Source organism: Ambystoma mexicanum, chromosome 12 (genome assembly GCF_040938575.1).
Source record: "Ambystoma mexicanum isolate Mex_15411 chromosome 12, UKY_AmexF1_1, whole genome shotgun sequence".
NCBI classification, from domain to species: Eukaryota; Metazoa; Chordata; class Amphibia; order Caudata; family Ambystomatidae; genus Ambystoma; species Ambystoma mexicanum.
Genome location: NC_090936.1, coordinates 556,570,698 through 556,595,734, shown reverse-complemented (window position 1 = coordinate 556,595,734; position 25,037 = coordinate 556,570,698). Strand labels below are relative to the sequence as shown.

At 42.5% G+C, this 25,037-nt stretch overlaps 1 protein-coding gene across 1 annotated transcript in view; it reads left to right on the top strand.

Moving 5' to 3' along the window:
- LPXN (leupaxin) overlaps positions 1–25,037 on the top strand; it is a 526,193-nt gene that overhangs the window by 268,045 nt on the left and 233,111 nt on the right. The window contains exon 4 of the mRNA XM_069628853.1: positions 4,666–4,765. Within this exon, the coding sequence (XP_069484954.1) occupies positions 4,666–4,765 (100 nt within the window). The remainder of the gene's footprint in view (positions 1–4,665; positions 4,766–25,037) is intronic.

Below are 25,037 nucleotides of genomic sequence, written 5' to 3'. Positions count from 1 at the left end.
CACACGTCATGGGGTTGAGGGGAGCCCTATTACTTCAAAAAGAAATTGTTTCTTTTTGAAATCACTCAAACTTCATAAAGAAATTATTTCCGTTAAGGACCGAACCATAACGCAAATCATTTCTTTATGAAGGCAGAGTGACTTCAAAAATAAACTATTTCTTTTTGAAGTCAGGGGCTCCCCCAGCCCATGACATGCAGGCCTCCAGCCTGGGGTCTGCCATGTCATGGGGTGGGGTGAGCCCTCGGACTTCAAAAAGAAAGTTACTTTTTGTAGTCACTGTTCCCTCATAAAGACAGTATTTCTGTTCAGGAAATAATGTCTTTATGTAGGTAGAGTGATTTCAAAAAGAAATACAAAAAAAAAAAGATTTTGAAAAAAAGAAATTTCATTTTTTTTTCTCCAAGTGAGTCCCCTTCCAGGACATGTGCTAGCGGGGACCCCGCACTGCAGGGGCTGCGGGGGCCCCTGTTACGCCAGTGGCTCTACCTCTCAACAAGAGAAGAACGATTCCAGACTATTCCCAAACAATGACTCCCTATGGTGCACCACTCTTTGGCAGCTTGTACTGCCCAGGCATTCATTATCCATTTGATTTATAATCAAGTCCAGACCTCCACAATCCCTAAAAGAATGTAACATCAGTCACCCTTGTTTACTATTATTTGTAGTAGGATACTGAGGATAGTATATCAGCAATGCCCATAGCTATATTTCTAGTAATTATCTTAAAAGATATTGATGCAGTGCCAAACGGTCAAAAACTCAGGAAAAAAAGATACCAAGAATTGTATCATTTAGAACGTTGCCAAAATCAGCAAGGCAGAATTCTGACATGTCTTAAGGAGAAAGTATCCCTAAGAATAGCGGGGGTTCAGGATCTGAAAGTGATCACGAGTATAGGTAGTGCCCAGTGGGTCCAAGACAGAGGGCCTCATTACGAGTTTGGCGGTAACCTGCCAGTGCTAGCGGTGAGTTTCTACTGACCTCGTAACACTGTTTCCGCCACCTGATATCCCAGTGCCACCGAGATATTACAAGTCCCGGTGGCCTGGGATGTCAGGGAGCGGGAACTGTAAATCCCCATTCCCGTGGCATCCCATAGGACTATAATGGAATGGGGACACAGAAGCACCGGCACTGCTAGCAACGGTGCCGGTGCTTCCGTGAAAACCAAGCATGCAGGTGCCGGTGAGTCCGGCAGGTCAGACCTGCTGGGAGCATCGACCCCTGCAGGCATTCTCATAGTCTGGTGGTTTGAAAAGGGTACTGGTACGTTGCTACGGGCACCCTTATTTTCAGACTGCCAGACTTGTAAGTTATGGCAGAGGTACCACGATGGTGCACAGCTTTGAAGAAAAAAGAATCTAGCCTCAAAATGATCTCGGAACTTCTAGGAACCAGGTAATGCTTTTAGGGGCTAGAAAAGTTGGATGTAGCAGACAGTGAGACATATTGGTTGAGAACAATACAAAGTCTCCCCACCTGCACAAGCATCCTTACATTTGAAAGGAAATGGACTAATGAATTCAAGAATCTCCTTGTTAATTTAATGGCCAACTTTTACTCACATACTAAGGTCCTCATAATGAGTATAATGGTAAAAAAAGGTGGTATTTTAAATGCCCCTATTTTTAAAATAGCACGTAATTTTGAGTTGGGACTGAAACAGATATTTACTAATTGCAATGCATAGAAACTGCTGCCATGGGTAAATAATCGAAATGTACCCCGTTGGTAATTTCTGTTAACCCTTGCTGAGAATCCTTCATGCAATCCCATCTTCTAATTGTGTGGTATTTTAAAGTATGAGTTATTCAGAACCACATACCTTTATCATTACCAGCATACTCATAATAAGGCTGTTAGACTTGTGATTTTATTTCCTAGCCATCACCAGTCCGGGGACTCATTGCAGGTGCGTTCAGTGACCATTCCCTGCCACACTGTTTACTGTAAAATTTTAATGACCGATTTGCATCCAAACTGCAATACTTTGGGATTAGCATGGTGTCACTTTTGGTCTATTGCTTTTTTTTTTATAGAAATGCAGTCAAGAAAGGCGGAAGAAGCTGGGAGTGTCCATTCATTGAATTATTTAATTATTCATTTGCAAATTTTTTCTTTTGAAAATAACTGCACCATAGTCAAAAATGGGAAACATGAAAGGCACTACTGAAACTAAGACAACACTTTCCAGGCAGTGAATACATTATCCAATATTTGCCTCAGAATAGAAAGATTAGCAATTTAGCCATAATTGATGAAGAAATCCATACACTATTCAAGTGTGAATAGGTTGAAACAGATGCCTTGGTTTGTCACAACACCCTGACATATTGGAGCTATGGATGTAGCCACTATTGGAACCATAGGACAGACTTCTCTTCAAAAACATGAAAAAAAGATATGACCCATTTCATCTCAAACAACTAATAAACGAATGAAGTGTGCACAGCTAATTTTAATAAGCAAATTGAACTTGCATCCATACATTTTCTGTAGCAAAGCTATCATTTTGATTGTTGTCATGTCAGGTACACTCTAACATGCTAGTTACACAAGTTTTGTATAGTGTTGAGGGTTGGTTGATGCATGGAAGTATTGAAAATCCCTCAGGAAGTTAGCCGTCGTCCTAGGAAACCACCATCAGCAAACAGACAGATAGTTGCTACCATTAGCCATAGTAACATCCCATCACAAATGCCTGGGCTAGGGAGGAGAGAAAGGCTAGGGAAGTCAAGATAGACTTGGACGGCCATAGCGTCATCTCCCCCAACAGCCCTCTTAGCCCTGAGAACTACCCGAGAATCTCTTAAATCAACTACTTGTAATTTTAAGTAAACACCCTTGGAACATTACTGGAGCATTAGAGTGGTTATTTGTGGTGGGGCACCCCCCATACAGGTTGAACAGGGTTAACTCTCTTAACAGTATTAATCCACAGTTCTCTTGTACGGCTTGGTATAGAATCAGTGAAGTCATCCGATCAAATCTAATCTCATGTTTGCTTAGCAGTTCTCAACATTTCTACATTCTTTCAGTTTTCAAATATGGCAACACATATGTTGATTCAATTCTCCAGTTGTTGCAGTGCCGTCATTTCACATTACCCCACATTTTCAAAAATACCAGCAGTCTTTAGAGATACCGCAGCCTTGCAATTTAACAGTTGGACCTATTCGGCAAATAGCCTAATGTTGCTTTTGGTGAAGTCATTGCCAGGATTTATTAATCTATGGTTTTCAAACTGTGCCTTTGATGCAAGTTCAAATGTAGAAGTGGCAGTGTTCAAATGAACATTATTTGCTGCAATTCAGCACATCTGCCAATTATCCTGAATATGCACAATGCCAGACTTGAGAAGCTCCTAGTTATGTTTACCTCACATGTTCTGACTAGGTCACATATCCATATGGTTATTGTCACTGCAGTAGTAAACATTTCCCAGCAAAATCTTTGGAGGGTTCTCAGAAGTCCCGATGGCTGGGTAGTTGCCTACATGGTCTCCAGTTCTGGAATGGTATTTAATCTTCAGGGAGGGATACGGTAGAACCTGGGAGATCCTCTTTCTATGATATTAATGATATGGAGAGCCCCCTGAAAGATACTAGAATCAAACTTTCCCCCCATTTTCTTGGGCTTCTACTCAAGGTATGGGTTTGAAGTTGAATTCAGATACCATTCAAGTATCCGTGCATGACTTGTTCTGGCTCTGCAGCCCTCGCTCTCTCAGGTAGGCAGAAGCCATCACTATATATGCCGACATTCATGACCCACATACTGTTGCAGGACATACTGTTAGTGTTTTCCATTCACAGAGGTTCCCCTTAGAGGCACTCCTGAAATTCAATAGCCTGTACCCCACTATAATTACAAACAGGTTACCATCAACCAATAGAGCACACATAGCAAACCCTGCAAGGACACTCACATTAGGAGACTTCAATGCACCTTTGGGATCCCACAAGATTTTAGGGGAGATTTAAAGCAAGGACGTTGGATGTTTTTGATCAATACAATTTCCTAATGTAAGATTTTTTAAAATTAGAGTAGGCTTCCTTTATTATAGTACGGGGTACTGCTAAAAATCAATTTTCTGAAGGATTTCTTCCATTCCGAATGATGAGTGAAACTTGGATGACTTCTCCTAATGTGAATGATGAGATAAAAATGGATGAAGGAATACTTTTATTTTGATGGTGGTGACGTCTTTTTGAAGAAATGTGATTGTTGAAATTTGGTAGAAACACTGAGGAATGAGAGCCTTAATCATCATTAATGGAGTATGTTGTTGAAATACTTCATTTTACGGAAGGGTGCAAGTCATATTGATTATTTTTAGGGCAGTAAGATGATTCACATGTTAGATCCCTAATTGAGATTTGCTTTGTCAAAAGGAAAAACTACATATTGTTATTTATATTTATATTTTGTATTTATATTTTGATATGTAATATTTAATTGGTTAACATCCCCAAACTGCAATACAGTATAGAGGTTTTAAAGAAAGTGGCATCTCAGACTTTTTCAGTCTTGTTAATGAAACTCAGGATTGGTGAAGAGGGAGGATAGTGACATAATGGAAGACTATATATCTGATTTCTAGTAGCTCTTAGAGACAATACATGAGCTCCCGTCTCTTCCTCTTTTCTTTGCCCACAGCGAGGTTCCAGAGATGCTCCCTTCCATGTCACCTCCAAAATCCACAGCTGCCCAAAAGCTGGATGATCTCATGTCAAGCTTATTCAGCATCCAATCAAAGGTGAGTCTCCTTGAATTCTCTAGAGAAGTCTCTGTAAACCTTTTCACCAACCCTCCATTCTATTCCCCTGCAATATACTGTTATTCTTTCCTTATTTATTCCCTTCCATTCTGGATGCTCTTAGCTTCTACCACCCTTTGTTTTATGACCCTTGCTATTCTTTAACTCTCCCTTTTCCCTCCTTGCTGGAAAAGCCTAAATCATGATGTGTTTCATCATCTGAACTGCCCATCATTTTAAGCATTTATGAATTTCCCTGTTGACTCCACTTGATATTCCGTTGATTATTTTGCTTGTGTATTACTTCCATCCAAATGTATTTTTCATACATAAATTTTGTTTACATGCATGCTTTAAAATGCATGGTATTCCCATGCTTTTCTTTTCTGGGTGTTTCTGTCTACTCATTCCTTGTGTTACTAGCATGACCACTGCATAGATAGATTAATTAACTGAGCCACGACCTAAAACAGCAGAGAGTATAAACCAAACGCACAGAAGAGGGACTATTCCCAGTTCTGTGCCAGCAGTGATGAAATGCGCAGCCAGGAAATACGAGACATGCTGCACAACGAACCGGCTGGGCAAAAGCTTACAGAAAGCTTATACGGCGGGCAAGCAGACCATGTCTAGAATACAAGACCAACCAGAAAAGCAAGCTGGCAAACAAACTGCAATTACTGGATATTTCTGGTGACTGCCCTTGTCTCACCTCCTCCTCCATCAGAAGGTCAAGTCGACTCATTCTTCGACAGTTCAAACAAGGCAATGACTAATTTGCTCACAACAGATAACAATAACTCATTGCTAAATATGTGCATAGGCCTACAAAGAGCCTCCTTGGGAGGGGGGAATGTTAGTGCCCACAATATGGATTCAGAAAATATAAGGGGCACCAATTTATTTAACACCCTGGATTTGGAGGAGCTTGTTTCTTGCAGACTTTTCAGACTCAGATGATGAAAATGATGCAACACATGCAGGTCAATTCAGCACTGGCCCTTCTACAGTGGCAAATATAACCTCTGAGATTGCAAATGTAATCATCGCCAAGCTAGAAGTACTGTCTGAACTTGTGGCCTCCATGATAAAGGAACACAGGGCTCTTAAATTCACATTACAAAAAATTGCTGAGGCAGTATTGAAGAAACCTTCAACCTCCATAACAGCAAGTTCACAAATGGATGCCCAAGGCCCACAGGCCACACAAGCCGTCATTCCACAAGTCGCAGAAAGCCTCCCAGAGCCTAGCACAAGTAAAAGCACATCACATACCAAGCAAGTCCAGCCCCTGGAGAGACCAGCCAGAAGACATTTACTCAGACTGTGACTATGAGGAGATTACTATTGTGTCCACATCAACGGATACTGAAGATAAAATCAAGGGCCAAGAAACGAAGACAAAAGAAATGAATATTACTAAAAAGGCTAAAGAGAAATTGAAGCACAATATTAATAGACATCAAAATGTATACAATTTAAAAATTAACAAAATAAGGCCTCCATGTGTGGGGAAATCATGCACCTGAAACAAAACTTTAATCACAAACATACAACTTGATGGATCCAAGAAACAGGTCCAACTTAAGGCCCCCATGGATCATTGGTTAACATCTACTACAAATATTGAAAACATGGTCCCTGTTATTGCTAAAACACAAGATCATGGCTTAAAACAGGACACTATAAGTTTAATTCCCTCAAATAGAGACAATACAGGACCATTGGAGGCTTGCTGCCAAAAAGCCAAAAAAGAAGAAGGGAAGAAGCTTATAATAAACCAGGCCCCTAAAGCGCATGCAGTGTTTAACGATATGCAGGAACTTAGGAAATGGGCTATATTTGAGGAATATCACCCCACTCCATATAGCCCATTCCTGAACCAAACTGATTTATTGAACCTATTTAGTGGGGTTGATCAACTAAACATAATTTCATCGACAGATATACTTCAAAGTGAACAAACAGCGAATCGAACAGGGCCCTTATTCAATTCTCATCCCCTTTGCTAGTAGCACTATTGAAAGCTAATTTTCATGTGTTTGAACCAAGATCTGACCATTTGTAGAAAGGTTAAAAAAACAGGTTCAACCCACCACTACACCAAAACTGCTGGGGAATTGCTTTCAGGACTCTACATCTTTGATTTCGGAACGTACCATTCTTTGTTCTAGTCAACATCTGACTGAGCACAAGGCTCCAAACCAACAAGGAGTGAGTCAGTGGGTACCCCGAAAGAGTCCACGAAGAGGCAAATTGAATTAATAATATACAACTACTGATGAAATGGATATCATGGAATACGAGAGGTTATAGGTCCTTTCTTTCCCATCTGATTGGCTTAGCGATCATTTAGAGCATTGACTTGTTCATATTACAGGAAACCATGGCTGACATGCCCTTTTAATATTGACGGGTAGCATATCCTACACAACTTGACTAAACTCTCATACAGAGGTCGTTCTAGTGGAGGATTAGCAATTGGGTTTACACCGACAAGCCACTTGAAAGTATTTTTTGGGCACACACATTCTCTGTATGTCCTATTTGTAGTATTGCACATATGATCAAAAGTTAACTAAAACATTGTAACGTTTAATATATATGCTATTCCCCCACTGGCGCATAAACAAAAAAAATACAAAAAGTCATCAGCAAAGCACCTCAAGGGAAATATTGTTATTGCTGGGGACCTGAATACAAAAAGCCTACATTTAAGGCAGGAGCAAACTGGGAAATCACAACATAACTGGCAACAATTCATAAACATGTATTCTTTTGTATATCTTCCTTTCATAGTGAGGGGAAACAACATCTCCTCGCATATATGTTCAAATGGTCTTTACCAGTCACACATTGATTATGTTCTAACAGACTCAGAAATTGCTCGGCATTGTGGTCTAGTCAAAATCGAATTAAATGAAGTGAGTGATCACGCCACCTTAAGTTGGTCCATTGAGAGCATGTTGCAGAGCCCTGATGTGTTTAGGAAAGAAAAAGTGGGGGTGAACAAACAGGAAAACAGTTTAATATGGATTGGGAACATAATAAAAGAGATTAACAATATAGTTGAGGACAAATACATAGCAATAGAACAGTTTGGCGGGCGGGAGGGATGGAACATGGGCAAATTACTGAGGAATTTAGTCTGTAATACAAAGTGAGCTACCATACACCAGCGTTCAACGAGGTCAAGCGGGCTGGAGCCCGTCTCCCTCATGCGTCACTGCAGCTGATCACCGGACTGCAGACCCGACCTGCTGCCACATGACCACTCCTCCGAGGAATCCTTTTAATCCAGCCCTCCTGTATGCACCAGTTTGCCTGATCTGCTGCGATTACACCCTTCAGCCACCATTGCCAAAGAAAAAGAAATCCCCACGACTGACGTGCTCTACGAATTTCAAATCCACCGCTGCCTGTTCCAAGATGGCCGGTACAACGCGGCCTGATAACAAGGCTGCATTAGGTTGCTAAGCAACCTGCTTTGCATTTTGGGCCAATCCGATCCATCAGCAGGTGGAAGCCGGCAACGGAGAAGGCCAGGAAAGGCACTGTTTGCACCAGTGAGCCTCCACACACCAGCACTAAATGAGATTGAGCGAGCTGGAGCCCGTCTCCCTCATGCGTCACTGCAGCTGATCGCCAGACTGCAGACCCGACCTGCTGCCACATGACCACTTCTCCAAGGAATCCTTTTAATCCAGCCCTCCTGAATGCACCAGTTTGCCTGATCTGGTGAGATTACACCCTTCTACCACCATTGCCAAAGAAATCTCCACAACCAACGTGCTCTACGAATTTCAAATCCACCGCCGCCTGTTCCAAGATGGTCGGCGCAACGTGGCCTGATAACGAGGCTGCATTAGGTTGCTAAGCAACCTGCCTCTCTTTTTGGGCCAATCCGATCTGCCGGCAGGTGGAAGCGGGCGACAGAGAAGACCAGGAAAAAGCCCTGTTTGCCCCTATTCGCCACAGGGCGCCAGTAGACCACTCCTTTGCACCTCACAAGAACTAACTCACTGTCATCAACTTAGCCACACAACGCCTTTGCAACGCCCTTCCAGAGACTCCTCTCACTCCTGCAAGACCCGCTATGCTCGCTCTCTACATTGCAAACAGCAGTAACTAGTAAGTCAATGGCCATAGCATTCTAACCCTTTATTGTATGTTGAACATGCCCAGCCTCGCTGAACTGTGTGCACTCAGAGACCCAATGCCTGATAACTGCATGTACCTGCCGTTGAGGCCCGCTGTTGATAACTGCATTTTGCCAGCCTCAGTGCCTCACTGTTGATAACTGCATTTTGCCTTCCCCAGAGCCCCACTGTTGATAACTGCATTTTGCCTGCCATTGAGGCCCACTGTTGATAACTGCATTTTGCCTGCCATTGATACCCACTGTTCACAACTGCATTTTGCCTGCCCCAGTGCCCTTCTGTTGATAACTGCATTTTGCCTCCTGCCCAGTGCCCCACCATTGACAACTGCAATGAGGCCCACTGTTAACTGTATTTTGCCTGCCCCAGCACCCCACTGTTGATAACTGCATTTTGCCTGCCATTGAGGTCAACTGTTGATAAGCACATTTTGCCTGCCATTGAGTTCCACTATTGATAATTGCATTTTGCCTACCCCAGTGCCCCACTGCTGATAACTGCATGTTGTCTGCCATTGAGACAACTGCTGATAACTGCATTTTGCCTGCCATTTAGCCCCTCTGTTGATAATTGCATCTTGCCTGCCCCATTGCCCCACTGTTGATAACTGCATTTTGCCTGCCCCAGTGCCCCACTGTTGACAACTGCATTTTGCCTGCCATTGAGGCCGATTGTTGATAACTGCATTTTGCCTGCCCCAGTGCCCCACTGTTGATAACTGCATTTTGCCTGCCACTGAGGCCCTCTGTTGATAACTGCATTTTGCCTGCCATTTAGGTCCACTGTTGATAACTTCATTTTGTCTGCCTTTAAGGCCCACTGTAGTTACAGCCAAACTCACCTACGGCATTGTTATCGACCCCATTGACGGCTTCCTCGGCATTACTAGTGCTACTTCAGTCATGAATCTGGTCCTAACAATTATTATCACAATTTTAGTGCTCAGTTTCATTGCTAACACCCTCACTCTCCTAACGCCCAAGCTGCCGCTGCCTTACATTGCTTCGCCAACATCCGCCCCAACACTATGGCCTTCGCCAATACGTCCTCCAGGCTCTTGTCTATGCAAAAACCTTTACCACCACCGAACCAGATTAGACCAACATACTTCCTACCACCTTTCACCGCCACACCACAGCAAACATTCACATTCAGCAAAGACACCCAACACATATTAGAGACATTATCACCAGCCCAATGGATCCTACGCTTCGCAAGTAAGCCTAAGCCCATCCAACCTTGCTCCACTAATTGTAGAAATCACAGACTAGGCTCCAGGCTCATCAACCTGGCTACACAGCCAATACACTGCACTATCAACCATAACTCTAAATTAACTCAGGAACCCGACCATCCATCACCGCCCCCGCCACAAAATTCCAACTAATAAAACTACTAAGGAAACCCACAAAATTAGCGGAGCACTCATCAACGCCAGATCTCTCTTAGCCCATGCCACAGAAATCGCTGATATCATGACAACCAATCAGCTTGATTTCCTAGCCATTAGAGAGACTTGGCTCCACAGAGCAGCTGGCCCTGCCCTCTCCCTAGCTGTCCCAGACAATTTTGCCATTATCAGAAAGGACAGAGAAACTTCTAAAGGAGGAGGCATAGCATTCATATGCAAATCCAACCTTGACTTGAAAGACACTGAATCTACCTTTCTGCTCTCCGCCAAATTACTTTCAGTCAAACTACGACTATCTGCTTCCCGCACTGTCTCCATGGATCTGGTATACCGACCCCCAGGCTCGCTAGGGACCTTCGAAGATGACACAATGACCCTTCTTAATACCAACACCAAACCTGGCTCCCAAACAATTTTACTTGGAGACTTTAACCTAGGTTTGAATGACCCCAATCACATCAATGCCACCATCCTATCTAATACCATCACAGAGCCAGGCCTTACTCTCAGGAACAATGGACCTACACACACAAAAGGTTACACTCTGGATTGGATCACAGACATCAACTGCTTATCCTGCATAACAAATACTGAACTGTGTGCGTGGACAGATCATCACTTGATCACATTCACCATTCAAGACAGTCCTCAATCCAACTTGGCCCGGCCCATGGCCCCACCTGCACTAACTACAAATAGGAAAAATGTTACAGTCCCCAACTTTTTACCCATGATACAATCTATCACAAACCCTGTGATCCTACCCTCCAATCAAACGGATCTGGTTGACTTGTACAATAATACTATTAACTCTGCTATTGACTCCATTGCACCACTTAAACTCAGCAAAGAGAAACCCACAGCTCACTTGAACTTGTGGTTTACTCCGAGCCTTTAAGCTTTGTGCAAAGAGAAAATACATGCTGAGGCCAGATGGAAAAACAACCTGACAGAGCAGAACAAACACCTTCTCACCTACCTTGCTGACAAGGACAAAAAGGAAATCATTCAAACAATAAAAGACACTTTTAATGAAAGAATAAAAAAAGCCAGTTCAAGCACTGGAGATATCTTCTCTATCCTAAGCAAACTGGAACCCCTGGTCACTCCCAGGGACTCTTGCATCAAAAACAAATCTTGGTGCACGGACATCCAAGATGCCCTCTGCCATAAAATCGAAAGAATGAGTGGCAAAAAAGTCACACTACATAAGATTGCCTTAGAAACACAAGACCATCTTGCCAGAAACCTCCATTAAACAAATCAAACCCAGACATCAATTCAAATTCAACTCTATCTCTACCACTGAGGCTGGAAAGATCATTTCATCCAGATGGAAAAACAACCTGACAGAGCAGAACAAACACCTTCTCACCTACCTTGCTGACAAGGACAAAAAGGAAATCATTCAAACAATAAAAGACACTTTTAATGAAAGAATAAAAAAAGCCAGTTCAAGCACTGGAGATATCTTCTCTATCCTAAGCAAACTGGAACCCCTGGTCACTCCCAGGGACTCTTGCATCAAAAACAAATCTTGGTGCACGGACATCCAAGATGCCCTCTGCCATAAAATCGAAAGAATGAGTGGCAAAAAAGTCACACTACATAAGATTGCCTTAGAAACACAAGACCATCTTGCCAGAAACCTCCATTAAACAAATCAAACCCAGACATCAATTCAAATTCAACTCTATCTCTACCACTGAGGCTGGAAAGATCATTTCATCCCACAAACCTTCTAAATGCCTAAGGGACACATTTCTAGCACCAATTATTAAACAAGACACAAAAAACTCCTCCTTCAAATCTTGCTCGGTACCCACCAATCTCAAAGATGCCTGGATACTACCCCTACTAAAAAAAATAACTTGGGCCCCAACATCCTCACCAATTACAGGGCAATCACAACCATACCTTTTCTGCTAAAAAAAATCCTTGATAAATGCTGCCTATCTTCAGGTATAAGCTTATCTTGAGATGAACAACCTACTGGGCACGCGCCAATCAGGCTTCAGGCCTAGATATGGGACAGAGACGGCCCTCATTGACCTGAAGAATCAACTAGATGACCGGAAAGACAGAGGAGAAGCCTCCATTCTTCTCCTGTTGGACCTAAACCCTGCATTCGACCTGGTCGGCCATAATGTCCTGTGCAGTCAACTTAAAATAGCTGCCCATGGATAAGCTCCTTTCTGGACAGCAGATCCATGAGAGTCTTTTCACCCTCCTCTGCAGCAGACCCAGTACCTATCACATGCGGAGTACCACAGGACTCCTGTGTCTCCCCAACCCTGTATAATATATTTACAAAGCCCCTCTTTGACATACTTGACAATCTGGGTGTCTTATACACCAACTATGCCAATGACACCCAGATTCTCATCCCCATCCTAGGAGACTATGACAAAGATGTAACCATGATTAACAAAATCTACTTAATTATACAAATATGGATGGCCACACATGGCCTATGCCTCAACGATGAACAGACTGAGCTTTTAAACGTTAGGTTCCCTAACAGGCTGACTAAACTCTCCACCCAATACAACTCCGTTCTCATTGATGGAATTAAGATTAAAGTCTCTAAGAAAGTCAAGACTCTAGGCTTCTACCTGGATTCTGCTTTCAACCTAAATAGACAAATCAACACCACAGCTTCTGCCACCAACTACACATGTAAACTGATTCATGCATGTAAACCATTCCTCTCCACAGAAAGCTGTATTACGATTGCAAGGGCCGTAATCCTCTCCAAAGTGGACTACTGCAATGCCCTATATCGAGGCAACAGTAAACACAACACCAACAAACTCCAGACAATCCAAAACAATGCCCCAAGAGCAGCTCTGGGCATCCTCAAAACACAGCATATATCTCACATGAGACGCACCACCAACTGGCTCTCCATAAAGGACAGAATAAAGTTCAAATCACTCAACCTCACTCACAAATGTCTCCCCAACAAGGCTCCACTATACCACACTGATAGATTTACCAAACACACCTCAGCACGGCCTATCAGAAAAGCACAATCCAGTAGCCTCAGAATACCCAATTTTAAACAAAAAAAAACAGGAGGCGCTAGCTTTCCAGTCTTGGCAGTGCATGTTAGGGAGAATTCTCTGTTTAGGCTGAATTTCCTAACCTAGTGAGTCCCCCAGCAGCTTTGCTGGATTTCTGGAGTTTGTTTTTTCATCCTGGCAAGAGTGAGACTCTTTTTCCTCCCACTCTTGGACATGAATGTGGTTGATTTCTTTGAATGTCAATGTGTTCTATGGGCTATGGGGTCTTTTACTCCAGAGGGCCGCATGTGTTTTGCTATGTGTGTTACACTGCACCCTCCGTGCCGTAACACTGGGGTGTCCTAGAGGATCCCCACCATAGACTCCATACCTTGGGACTGACTACTGTCTCCCAGGGCATGTAAAGTCACCATTGGCTTTACTAGACCTAAATTTACTAACATACAAACCATGCTATTGTGGACGTACTGGTAGGGGTAATTCGATTACCCCTGGGTCTGTTGTTCGAGGGGGCACTGTCCAATCCCCATCGTCGAGTTTTGGCTGGTGGCAGTGGATACTACTTTTTATATTCGACCGCAAATATATTCCTATGGGATTCTTCCCATTGTTGGAGGCTAATACTTTTTCACATTAGTCTCTAACATACCGCCGGTTTATTTGTCTTAAATAAATCCACCGGTTGGTATTTTCTGCCAGAACTCGGTTTTTAAAATGGCCTATGTGTTCGCCTCTGTAACTCCGAACCAAAGGTTGAGCCCTTTGTTCCACTTTTGGCGGGCTTCTGCACAGAAGCCCTCCAGAGTGGTGCCATTCTGTCTGGGTACCACAGAGGGTGTGGGAGGGGGTTTAGGCACCGTGGACTGAGTTGCCTTGCCAACTCAGGTCGCACTCTTGTGTGATTGGCCCGAGTGGTGAGCCGCCCCGCTCACCACTTAGCATGTTTGATTGACAGCTAGGCTGAATGAATGGGGGTTTTCTGCATAAAAGCAGGGCTTTTGGGACTGGAACTTCAGAAGTCGCCACAGGACCTAAGAATCCGACGAGGGTAAAGGTAAGCCGACCTGCAACGACGACACTTCTGGTGGTGCGCTGCTGAACTGATTCACCACCTCCCAACAACAGAGGAGATCTCCCTGCTGGAGAGTCTTCTTCCCCTGACTGGTGGTAACAACCAGTCCCTTGCTTTTTCTTCGCTTCCAGGACGTCTAGTGGTCGAATTGCACGTGCTGAGCACCCCGGTAACCGGATAGCCACTAACCACTGTACCGTGACCAAACGTGGTGCCTTGTGACGGAGCACTCCGCGGCTGGTCTCTTCCCTGGTGGTGCAACGATCTTCAACTTTCCTCGACGACGAGATCATCTCATCTTCTGGCAAAGCCCCGACTTGCATCCAGCACCAGGAACAACTGCCCCCGCCGGAGCTGTCTCTTCACTTTCAAGGTACTGTGTCCGCCTGGCTTCCCCTTGTGACGGTTAGCGTGAGGTGTCTTAAATCCTTACCTTTCCATTGGGTCGCCTCCAGACCTTCTTAACTTTTTGTTCTAAAACTGGTCCAACCTTTCTGTGACATTTTGCTACAAAGACTTGAAGTGCATTTCCACTGTGATACTTTTGGGACATACAGCCTTGCCTCTCTCCGAGTGGGCCTGGCCTCTGAACTTTGTGATCTACAGTAGACCCTGACTTGCTTGCATTTGTTTCGTAAAAGTGTTGGTACTGAGTTGGTTTCATACCCTGCCTTTTTCTCTCCCTTTCTAACGAATCCTAGAGTGCCATCTAGGTTAAAGCATTCACCTCTGTCTGCAAATAAGTGGTGCCGTTGAACCTAGACTTGTCGAAATATTGTTATGGGATTGATATATACTTATATTAACTGTGATTGAAGTTGTTTGCCATATTAGTGCCAGTGTGTTTTCCATAGATGTGTTTTTAAATAAATAATTATATATCTTTACACCCAAGCTCTGATCCGTGTCTGCTTGTTCTACTGTGTAAATTGCCCTATCTTGTATACTCCAAATACGGCCTAACCCGTCTTGAGAGAAGTCTGACTGCTCAGCCACAGCTATCAGGTAAATCTGGGTGGTGCAGACTGCTACCAATTGGGTTTACTGCTAACTCCTGTAGACTTAAACTTTTTGCAGTGGTCCCAGAGGGAACTGCACAGGTTTCTGCCTAACAGTGCAACTATGGAACTCTATCCTTGATTCACTAGGAGCTGTATCTCCCTTCCACTGCTTTAAGATTAACGTCAAAAGGTGGCTGCACTCCCGAGACATGTGACCTCTCCTGCGTGTATCCTTGTACTTTTTCATGCTGACTTTTTCTAAGTTAGAAACAGTAACCAAAATAATCTTTCTATAGTAAATATGTACATTGCTGCCACAAAAAAACAAACTCTGAATGTATCTGTATTTTATGTCTTTGTTATATGTAACTCAGTAACCTGCACTGCGCCCAGAGGCCTACGGGCCTGGTGCGCATTGTAAATGAATAAACAATAACAATAACAAATAGGGAAATGTCCTAGACTGGGAAACTCTGGAACAAACCAACAGGGGGTAATTGATATAATACACCAACAAAAATGGATTTATTGAAAAGCCAGGGCAGAGATTTTAAGGCAGATAAATTGGACAGAGGAGGAAAAAAATCAAAAGCTAAGAAATTTAGCCGCATGATATCGGAAGTGGCTTCATCAACATAAACACTCGACCAATAATGAAAAATGGCTTTTGCTGGCTGGTTGGCTAATTATTAGTGATTCCTGAAAGTTTTGGGCACACTTCAACGAATTTCACACTTCCCCAGCCTTTAACGAATTTCACACTTCCCCAGCCTTTGCAGAGCTCAATCCGGTTTATGAACAAGTATATAGTTCATACATAAGCAAATTATATACACTAAAGTACTGGAAAGTGCTTATCTCTTATCCCTAGCTTATCTGTTCCATTAACAGACAGAGGGAAAACGAGTTGGTTATGACTTTGATGACAACTTCATAATTGTAGTGAAGTCAAAGGCAACAAATGCCCCAGGACTAAATGGGATCCCAATGTCCTCTACAATTCCAACCCTCATCTATGGCTGACAGTCTTGTACAAAATCTACAGGAAGCTAGAGAATACTAGAAATATCCACGAGAGTGGGCTTAAGTCGATCTTAATTCCAGTTTTAAGAAAGGCGATAGGCTTAACCCGGCCCACTATTACCTATTGCCCATGATTGAGTCTTCCCAGAAAATATTTGCATCCATCTTACTTAGAAAGCTCACTCGATGGGCCCAGGAATGCAATTTGTTCAGTACATTTCAGACAGGATTCACAAAAATGCACAGTACAATAGATAACACAAGTATGTTACTTAATGGCTAAAGCCTACTGGGGTAAATAAAAAATAACTTATATTGTTGTTACATAGACTTCAGTCAAGCTTTGATTTAATTTCACCCCCACTGCTTTGGGAAAAGTTAAAGGGCTGGGGGACTGATCAAAACGTATTATATTATATACAATCTTTGTATACACACATTGCAGTTTCAATCAGACTTCGTCAAGGGGGCAAATATACAGATTACACAGGAGCTAACCGTGGACTGAAGCAGGGATGCTCATTAATTAGCACCCACGCTCTACAATCTGTATGTAGCGGACAAGATAGGCTCTATTGGAGCAGCTCGCAATTTCCCACCAAAAAAACAAATGTAATGTGCATAGGGGGACGTACATTAAAAAGGTCATGCCTACTTGAAAACTACTTCCCCAGCCTTTAACGAATTTCACACTTCCCCAGCCTTTGCAGAGCTCAATCCGGTTTATGAACAAGTATATAGTTCATACATAAGCAAATTATATACACTAAAGTACTGGAAAGTGCTTATCTCTTATCCCTAGCTTATCTGTTCCATTAACAGACAGAGGGAAAACGAGTTGGTTATGACTTTGATGACAACTTCATAATTGTAGTGAAGTCAAAGGCAACAAATGCCCCAGGACTAAATGGGATCCCAATGTCCTCTACAATTCCAACCCTCATCTATGGCTGACAGTCTTGTACAAAATCTACAGGAAGCTAGAGAATACTAGAAATATCCACGAGAGTGGGCTTAAGTCGATCTTAATTCCAGTTTTAAGAAAGGCGATAGGCTTAACCCGGCCCACTATTACCTATTGCCCATGATTGAGTCTTCCCAGAAAATATTTGCATCCATCTTACTTAGAAAGCTCACTCGATGGGCCCAGGAATGCAATTTGTTCAGTACATTTCAGACAGGATTCACAAAAATGCACAGTACAATAGATAACACAAGTATGTTACTTAATGGCTAAAGCCTACTGGGGTAAATAAAAAATAACTTATATTGTTGTTACATAGACTTCAGTCAAGCTTTGATTTAATTTCACCCCCACTGCTTTGGGAAAAGTTAAAGGGCTGGGGGACTGATCAAAACGTATTATATTATATACAATCTTTGTATACACACATTGCAGTTTCAATCAGACTTCGTCAAGGGGGCAAATATACAGATTACACAGGAGCTAACCGTGGACTGAAGCAGGGATGCTCATTAATTAGCACCCACGCTCTACAATCTGTATGTAGCGGACAAGATAGGCTCTATTGGAGCAGCTCGCAATTTCCCACCAAAAAAACAAATGTAATGTGCATAGGGGGACGTACATTAAAAAGGTCATGCCTACTTGAAAACTAAATAAGACCAAGCTCACAGTAGTGGAGGACTATGTTTACTTGGGATTTAATATAAAAGTAAAACCGCCAAAAGATTATTATGAAGAAATTATCAAATCCAAGGTCTGGAAGAAATGGCAAGCATCCAAACATTATATGGCCGATAATGGGGGACTGGAGCTCTCTTGGGGATCTACCAAGTGAGCATTATTTCCACTCTTCTATATGCTATGTCAGTACTCCCTCAGCAACACATTAATTGGCTGGGGAAACTAGAGGCAAGATTACTGCATTCCATCATCAACCTCCCATCCTCGGTGACGGTGGAAGCACTAAGAATGGAATTCGGAGTGCAATCACTGACATCGAGATGGATGACACAATCCTTATTTACCTAAAGATAGTGAAGACTAGTTGCAAATAAATTAAATTAAGACATTTATTGGGGAAGAACATGTTTTAGATGAGCTACAAATTGATGCTTGGAGCTGCTTAACTAAACTGGAAATCTTAATAGAGGCAGCTCATAACGACCGAGCCATAGAGCAGATCCTGAAGAGGAAAGCTCTTTATTGCGACAAAGCTCACAACAATGAGAAACTATCAGCTAAAAGGAGATACAGGGAATATGCTAAGTCCAGCTTCAAAATAAGCATCCCATGTTCTTTTTTAACTAAATTCTGTAGCAGCGAGCTTAAACGTTTTATCTTGCAATTAGGGATGGGTATTTTGCCCACAATGGAACACATTGGACCTTAGGGTAAAATCCCCAGAGAGGATCAGCTATGCACACTTTGTGAGCAAATGGTGGAAACTAGCCGACATCTCCTTACAATAATGCCTGGTACTACACATTCGTTACATGCAGGCTATAGTGTTTTTGTCTCCTCGATAGATGTAGTTGAGTTGTGCAGGACCAATTCTATAGCACCCTTTGTGGGGCACAGTCTGTCGTTATAATGGCTGCAAAACATAACATTTGGCAGGAAATATTAACACTGTTTGAGACTAAAAGAAGTACAATTGACAATTAATTATAAAGGCACATGCAAAATATAAGTTATATTGAAAATTGTACAGCTGGCAATAAGAGTTTTAGATTTAGAATTTTAAACGATATATTATGAAAAATATTTATTGAATCGTAATAACTGTAACTTGTATGTTCTTGTGTAAGTGTATATGTATTTGCTATAGAGTTTGTATTCAATGCATATAGTTTTATGTGCTTAAAGCTTGCATAATAGCTAAATGCACAAAAAAACAACAGATTAATTAACTGTGCCTCCAGAATAGTGTTACCAGTGTCACAACTGTGTAGATAGTGTTAAGTCACTTTAGTGCCAGTTTATCCACTATATAGCCTAATTTTATTATGCTGGCATGAAAGGCTCAAAGAGATGAATGTATGTATATATATATATATATATATGTATCTTCACTAAAAAAAACGTTGTTGAGGGGACGTTATGGTTAAGTTGCGCTACTAAAAACCTGTGAAATTCACTAAAAAAACCTTATAAAAGTGACATTATGGTTCAAAGTAAAACCGAAAAACCCCTGAAATTCGCCAGTTATGGTAGGCTAAGCAACCATAACTGCCCGCACCACTGTGCACTGCTAACACTACCACCCAGGACATGAAAGATGGCATCACAAATGTCATTGAAGTGAATTTCACAGGTTTTTAGAAGGGGAACTTAATCATAACATCTCTTTAACAAAGTTTTTTACTGCATATACACTTTCATCAGGTGATTTTGGGAGATATGTACTATAATTTCCTTACTTTATATAGATGTAACATAGAACATACTGAACCCCCTCGCTAATGATATTTGAAAGGCACGGACTAAGCGCCTGTCTGCGGACAGGCGCGGACGAGGTCAACAGTACCCAAACAGTCAGGGGATATCTGGAATAGTACTATTGTGTTATATGGACACTGCAGAACTTTGAAAAAGGACACATAAAGACATTATAAGTACTAATAAAAAAATAAGTGAACCTAAACGTCTGAAACAATAACCATGCATTTAATGACCATGTAGAATGAAATGGATTATACCATAACAAAAAAAGGTATGCCTCCAACGTCATTTCCTCACAAAACTGTGCAACCAGGAGCGACAGTAGACGCACACAGTACAACGAAGAGAAATTACAACAAAATAGTAAGTGAACTTCATTTTTCTTATATGTGTGTGTATTTTTTTGTATGAGACGCAGAAAAAGTAATGTATTTCTGTTGTTTTGACACAGAAATGTGCAGTACTTTGGAGTGGCTGGAGGAGAATTTTCCGCATGGGGAAATGTCAGAAGATAGCGATAATAATGGTACACAGTACTCTGCATAAGCAAATTAATTATCAGTATTTTATGGTCATTTAACATATATATATTTATTTTTAACAGACCAGGTAAAAAAAGAAGAAACAACACAGAGGAAGATAGGCTGAAAAGGATGGAATTGAAAATGGACATACTAAATGACAATTTTAACAATTGAAGGCAATTTGTGGAGGAATTTGTTAGAGGAAAAATACGATATCACTGTCCCACCTGTACCTTACCCACTTCTCCATTTCCTAGTGAACCATCCCCAAACCTTGAAGAAGAAAAGAAACATTTTGATGAAACATCCATCCCTTCATCCCCTCACAAATCATCCCCTCAGAACCAGCCCGTATTAAACCCTAATTCCCCTATATTTGTTTCAGTATCTGCTTCCCCCAGTATTTGTTTTGATTGATGTGTGTGTGTGTGTATTGGACATTTTCTTATGTTAGTTGTAGTGGAAGGGTGTGAGGCAAGCATTTTTTTAAAAAAAGAGTTAAAATGCTTGCGTTCGTAAATAATAGAATATGGATGTTCTAATGGCAATACACCTACCCCTACCAATGGCATCCAAGATGGAACGGATCTTAGAACGCACCATCTGGTCAAGTTGTGCGTAAATGAACAGAATGGGGCTTCCTAAGGAGATTATACCTCTCCGTACTGCTCACAAACAAGATAAAAAATGTTCTTAGAACACACCAGCTGTCCAGGATGTCTGTAAATGAACAAAATGGGAGTGTCCTAACCTGTCCGTAGTGTCCGCAGCCAAGATGGAACTGTCCGTAGAACAGGCGCAGTGGCTGGCATGTCCGTAGGCAAACAAAATGGAGGTGTCCTAAGGACACTGTATCTGGCCGTACAGTCAGCAGATCATGTACGCACCGTAACATGCGCACTCCGTAACTGTCCATGTCACTTGTGTCGCACTTTTAATTACTTCCAGGATCCGAACACTTTCCGTAGAACACCCGCGCGCATGCGTACGCCCGAAACTTTGCATTTGCTGACCAGCAGGCACGCATTTCCTTCGCGGATGTGTTTAGGATGTCATCATGTGACCACACCCACGCTGAGCGTGTGGACTAATTTGCGCAGTTTATCTGCTTCCGCAACATTTCAAAAGAATTTATGTAAACATGGTAAATTATTTTACAGTATAAAATCACCATTTCACATGTCCCATAAAATTGCCCTACCTTTGAATGTAGTGTTTGGAATTTTTGCAACGCTTTTGAGTGATCAATAAGGTCACGAGCCACACCCCTCCACCCCTATAAATGGCCACACCCCCGAGCTCATCTTCATTGTACTTCTGGCTATAGCAGATTCACTTGTGCTGCCTTTACAGCTGTAGCGAACTTTAGCCGACTAATCCTTATGGTATCCATGGCCACTGTTGCTTCATTAGCCTCAGCATCACCCACAAACCCTCCAGGATGTAGAGAGTGAGGAAGAAGAGGAAAAAGAGAATGAGGTGGAGGAACTCCACACTACAAGCACTCACCGGGAGTCGTGGGTGTGGTGGTTGTTTTCCGTTTTTGGGAACGTACCAAAAGCACGTGCGAACCTGGTCAGGTGTAACCAGTGCCAGTTGGTGCTGATTCTCGGGAGACCTGGTGCGTACAGCTTTGGTATGACAACCATGAAGCGACACCTAACTGCGTTCCACAGTGCGGACAATGGCAAGGTGGTCCCATGTGAAGAACGTAGTAGATTGAGTTCCTCCACAGCATCCTCCGTGTCCGATCTTCTCAACTGTGGGGGAGCGCATCCCTCCAACTGCCTCACAAGCCATTTGCGATGCTGTTGACCCTTACCTTTCGAGGGTCACAATATTGTGTATGTACTGCGACACAATACTCTGCAGGGGGGAGAGTTTTCAAAGTGGTTTTGAGGCTACAGTCACGGAGCACAAGAAGAAATGCGCCCTACCTAAGTAAAGACCACCCTACATATTTCTCTCTCCACCTGCCCTTTCTCATCCCTGTGGTTCGTGTCCCATCCTTACCCTCCTTTGCCCACCTCTCCTAGTGTGTCGTGTGCTGAAAAGCAATAAACTGGAAAACAACAAAAATTACAAAAAAGGCTCTTTTCAGAGCCACCTTTCTCAGTTAAACAGTAGAACTATCAAGTGACGGTTGTAGGGCCCCGCACATTTCTCAAAAAAGAGGGTGCAAGATGAGCAAAACCAAAGCACTTTTCGCTGGGAGTAAGTGGTGGCTCTGAAAAGAGCCTATCAGTGGTGTTTTATGTGTTTCGAAAACTATGGATTGGAAAAAACGGATTGCCAAATAGGTGACTATGAATCCAAAAAAGGTTGCAATGCATTTTGTACATTTCGAAGAAAAATCTGATTGCCAGCATATGTGAGATGGACTCCATCTCTGCGAAAAATGAAAGTGCTGCAAAACAAAATGTTTTCATTGTGGAATGAGGACATGCCAACATCTCTTAGAAAGGCACAAACGGCCTTATTAACATTGCGCCTCGCTTTCTCCATTTGTGGACCAAATGCAGAAGAATGCAGCCATCTTTGTCGTTGTGCAATACAGGAAAAAAGTATTTGGCAATTTGGAAACATGTCCTTCCTTCATTGCAAATTGCAAAGAAATTCCAGAGACATGGCCTAAACTGTTTCCTCCGCAACAAAAAATAATTATATCAGGATGAAGCTCTGTCTGTAAAAGTAGCACCAAGTCCAGCCACCTCATTCCACGCACGCCATGCCAGTGCACTTTCACATGAGGAAATCCAAGATCTGCAGATAGACCGCACGTTTCTACATGCATCATCAACCAATGTATCCATGAGTCTCCCAAAATCCAGATAATCTGTTTTCGAGCACACAGAGCCATGGCTGTCTGGTGTCCTGCCGGGGCGAAGACTTTTGCAGTAAATTTCTCCATTCAGAACACACCCAATGGACTTTACAGACCAATCCCTACCTTTGCACATTCTCATTTGCATGCGTCTCCACCCCAGAATCCCTGTTGGTAATACGCGGTGTCTGGAGACTACCGCCATGTCCGCGGACACGTAGAGGATCAGAGCGTGACGACTGTACATTTAAATATTATTCCCCTTTTCCCCTTTAAGGTGGGCTCTGAAAAGAGCCTTTTGGGCAGATGCCTTACAGACACTGGTTATTTTGTATTTTTTAAATATTTTTTCTTCTTACTTTACTTCTACAATCATTACAGAACCTTCTCCAAAGCAAGCCTTACATTCCAAAAGAACATGGCATTTCCCAAAGAAGATAACGCAACACCACCTGCTTCAAAATAAGCCCCATTACTGGGAACAATGTTCTCGTGGCTGCAGAAAAACAGACTAGCGCGTAACATGAAAGCACGCATGCCGTGATTGATGTTACACTTCCCAATAGTTTGATCAGGACAGAAAACAGAACTTTTGTCCCATTTTCCTCTAGGGAGTAACCCAGACTAAATTACTTTCGCAGTAGGAAAGATGTTAATCACTGCTTGCACCAACTGTTCCAAATCTTCCAACAAAGTACGTTTACTCACGTAGCCCAAATGGCAAGCACCGTAGTGCAAAAGTACCACATGCGGAGTGGTCATCCTACGCATGTCTCTGCAAACTTGGAGAATTGCCGCAAAATTGCGATGACTCTCAGCAAAATTGTGTGCCACATGCCTACTTTCGGAATAGTTCTGTAAACCATGCACAAAAATATCTCCAAGGACCAAAATCCTGACTCTCTCCACCTCTGCCATCTTCAGTATACCTACCGTCTTTCGACACAAAAGAACAATGTGAACATCTGATTGGCTGATGCTACAGTCCCCTTTCCATGCTGGATTTGCTGTAGAACCCCGTATGTCACACGCTCTACACGCGGACAAGCGCTGTCTACGTGCGGCACCTAACTCTTAGCCAGTCCTTCTACCCTTTCGACATCACTCGCGAATCCATTCCCTCATTGGACACAGCTAAGCAGTCACACAACTATCCGCCAATCACATTCAACATCTCTACATCTAACTCTGTCATCAAAGTTTCGCACTTCAAATGTACTATTGATCACTCTGAATGCAAGTCGCATATCATTACAAAGCACCTACTTCAAAAACTACTGTGCAAGTGTCGCAGATTTCTACGTAAAGCTCCATGCATGCGCACATTCATGAGTATAAAGTACAGGTATGTATATTCTAATTAGAGAACATGTGCAACCCTTATGATGTAATGTAAACAGATTAATGCCACTAAATCTGCATACCAACGCTCCCCCTTTAAGTGCAAGACTTCCGATTTTTCATTCACAAACCGCACTACTTCTTAATGTCTCTCGCATAACCTATAAATACGTAACAACACTCCCTATTTAGCTTGAAATTCGATTTTCCATTAGAAAATGTCACAATTCTTTACTGTGTACCGCCTACATTAATGCTACTTTCAATCGATTGTATGAGAAAAATAAACGCTCCCGATTGCTGTGGTGGCATCTCCCTCTGAGGGTCTCCCGATTTTTCGGATTCGTACTTATAATATGAAAGTAGTGAATTTTTACCTATCTACTACAATGACGTATCACTTACAAACCTCTCTGCTATGGGCAACACAGCTTGCAAACGACATATCCGAAGAAACCTGGTCAATCCGCAAAAAAAAGTA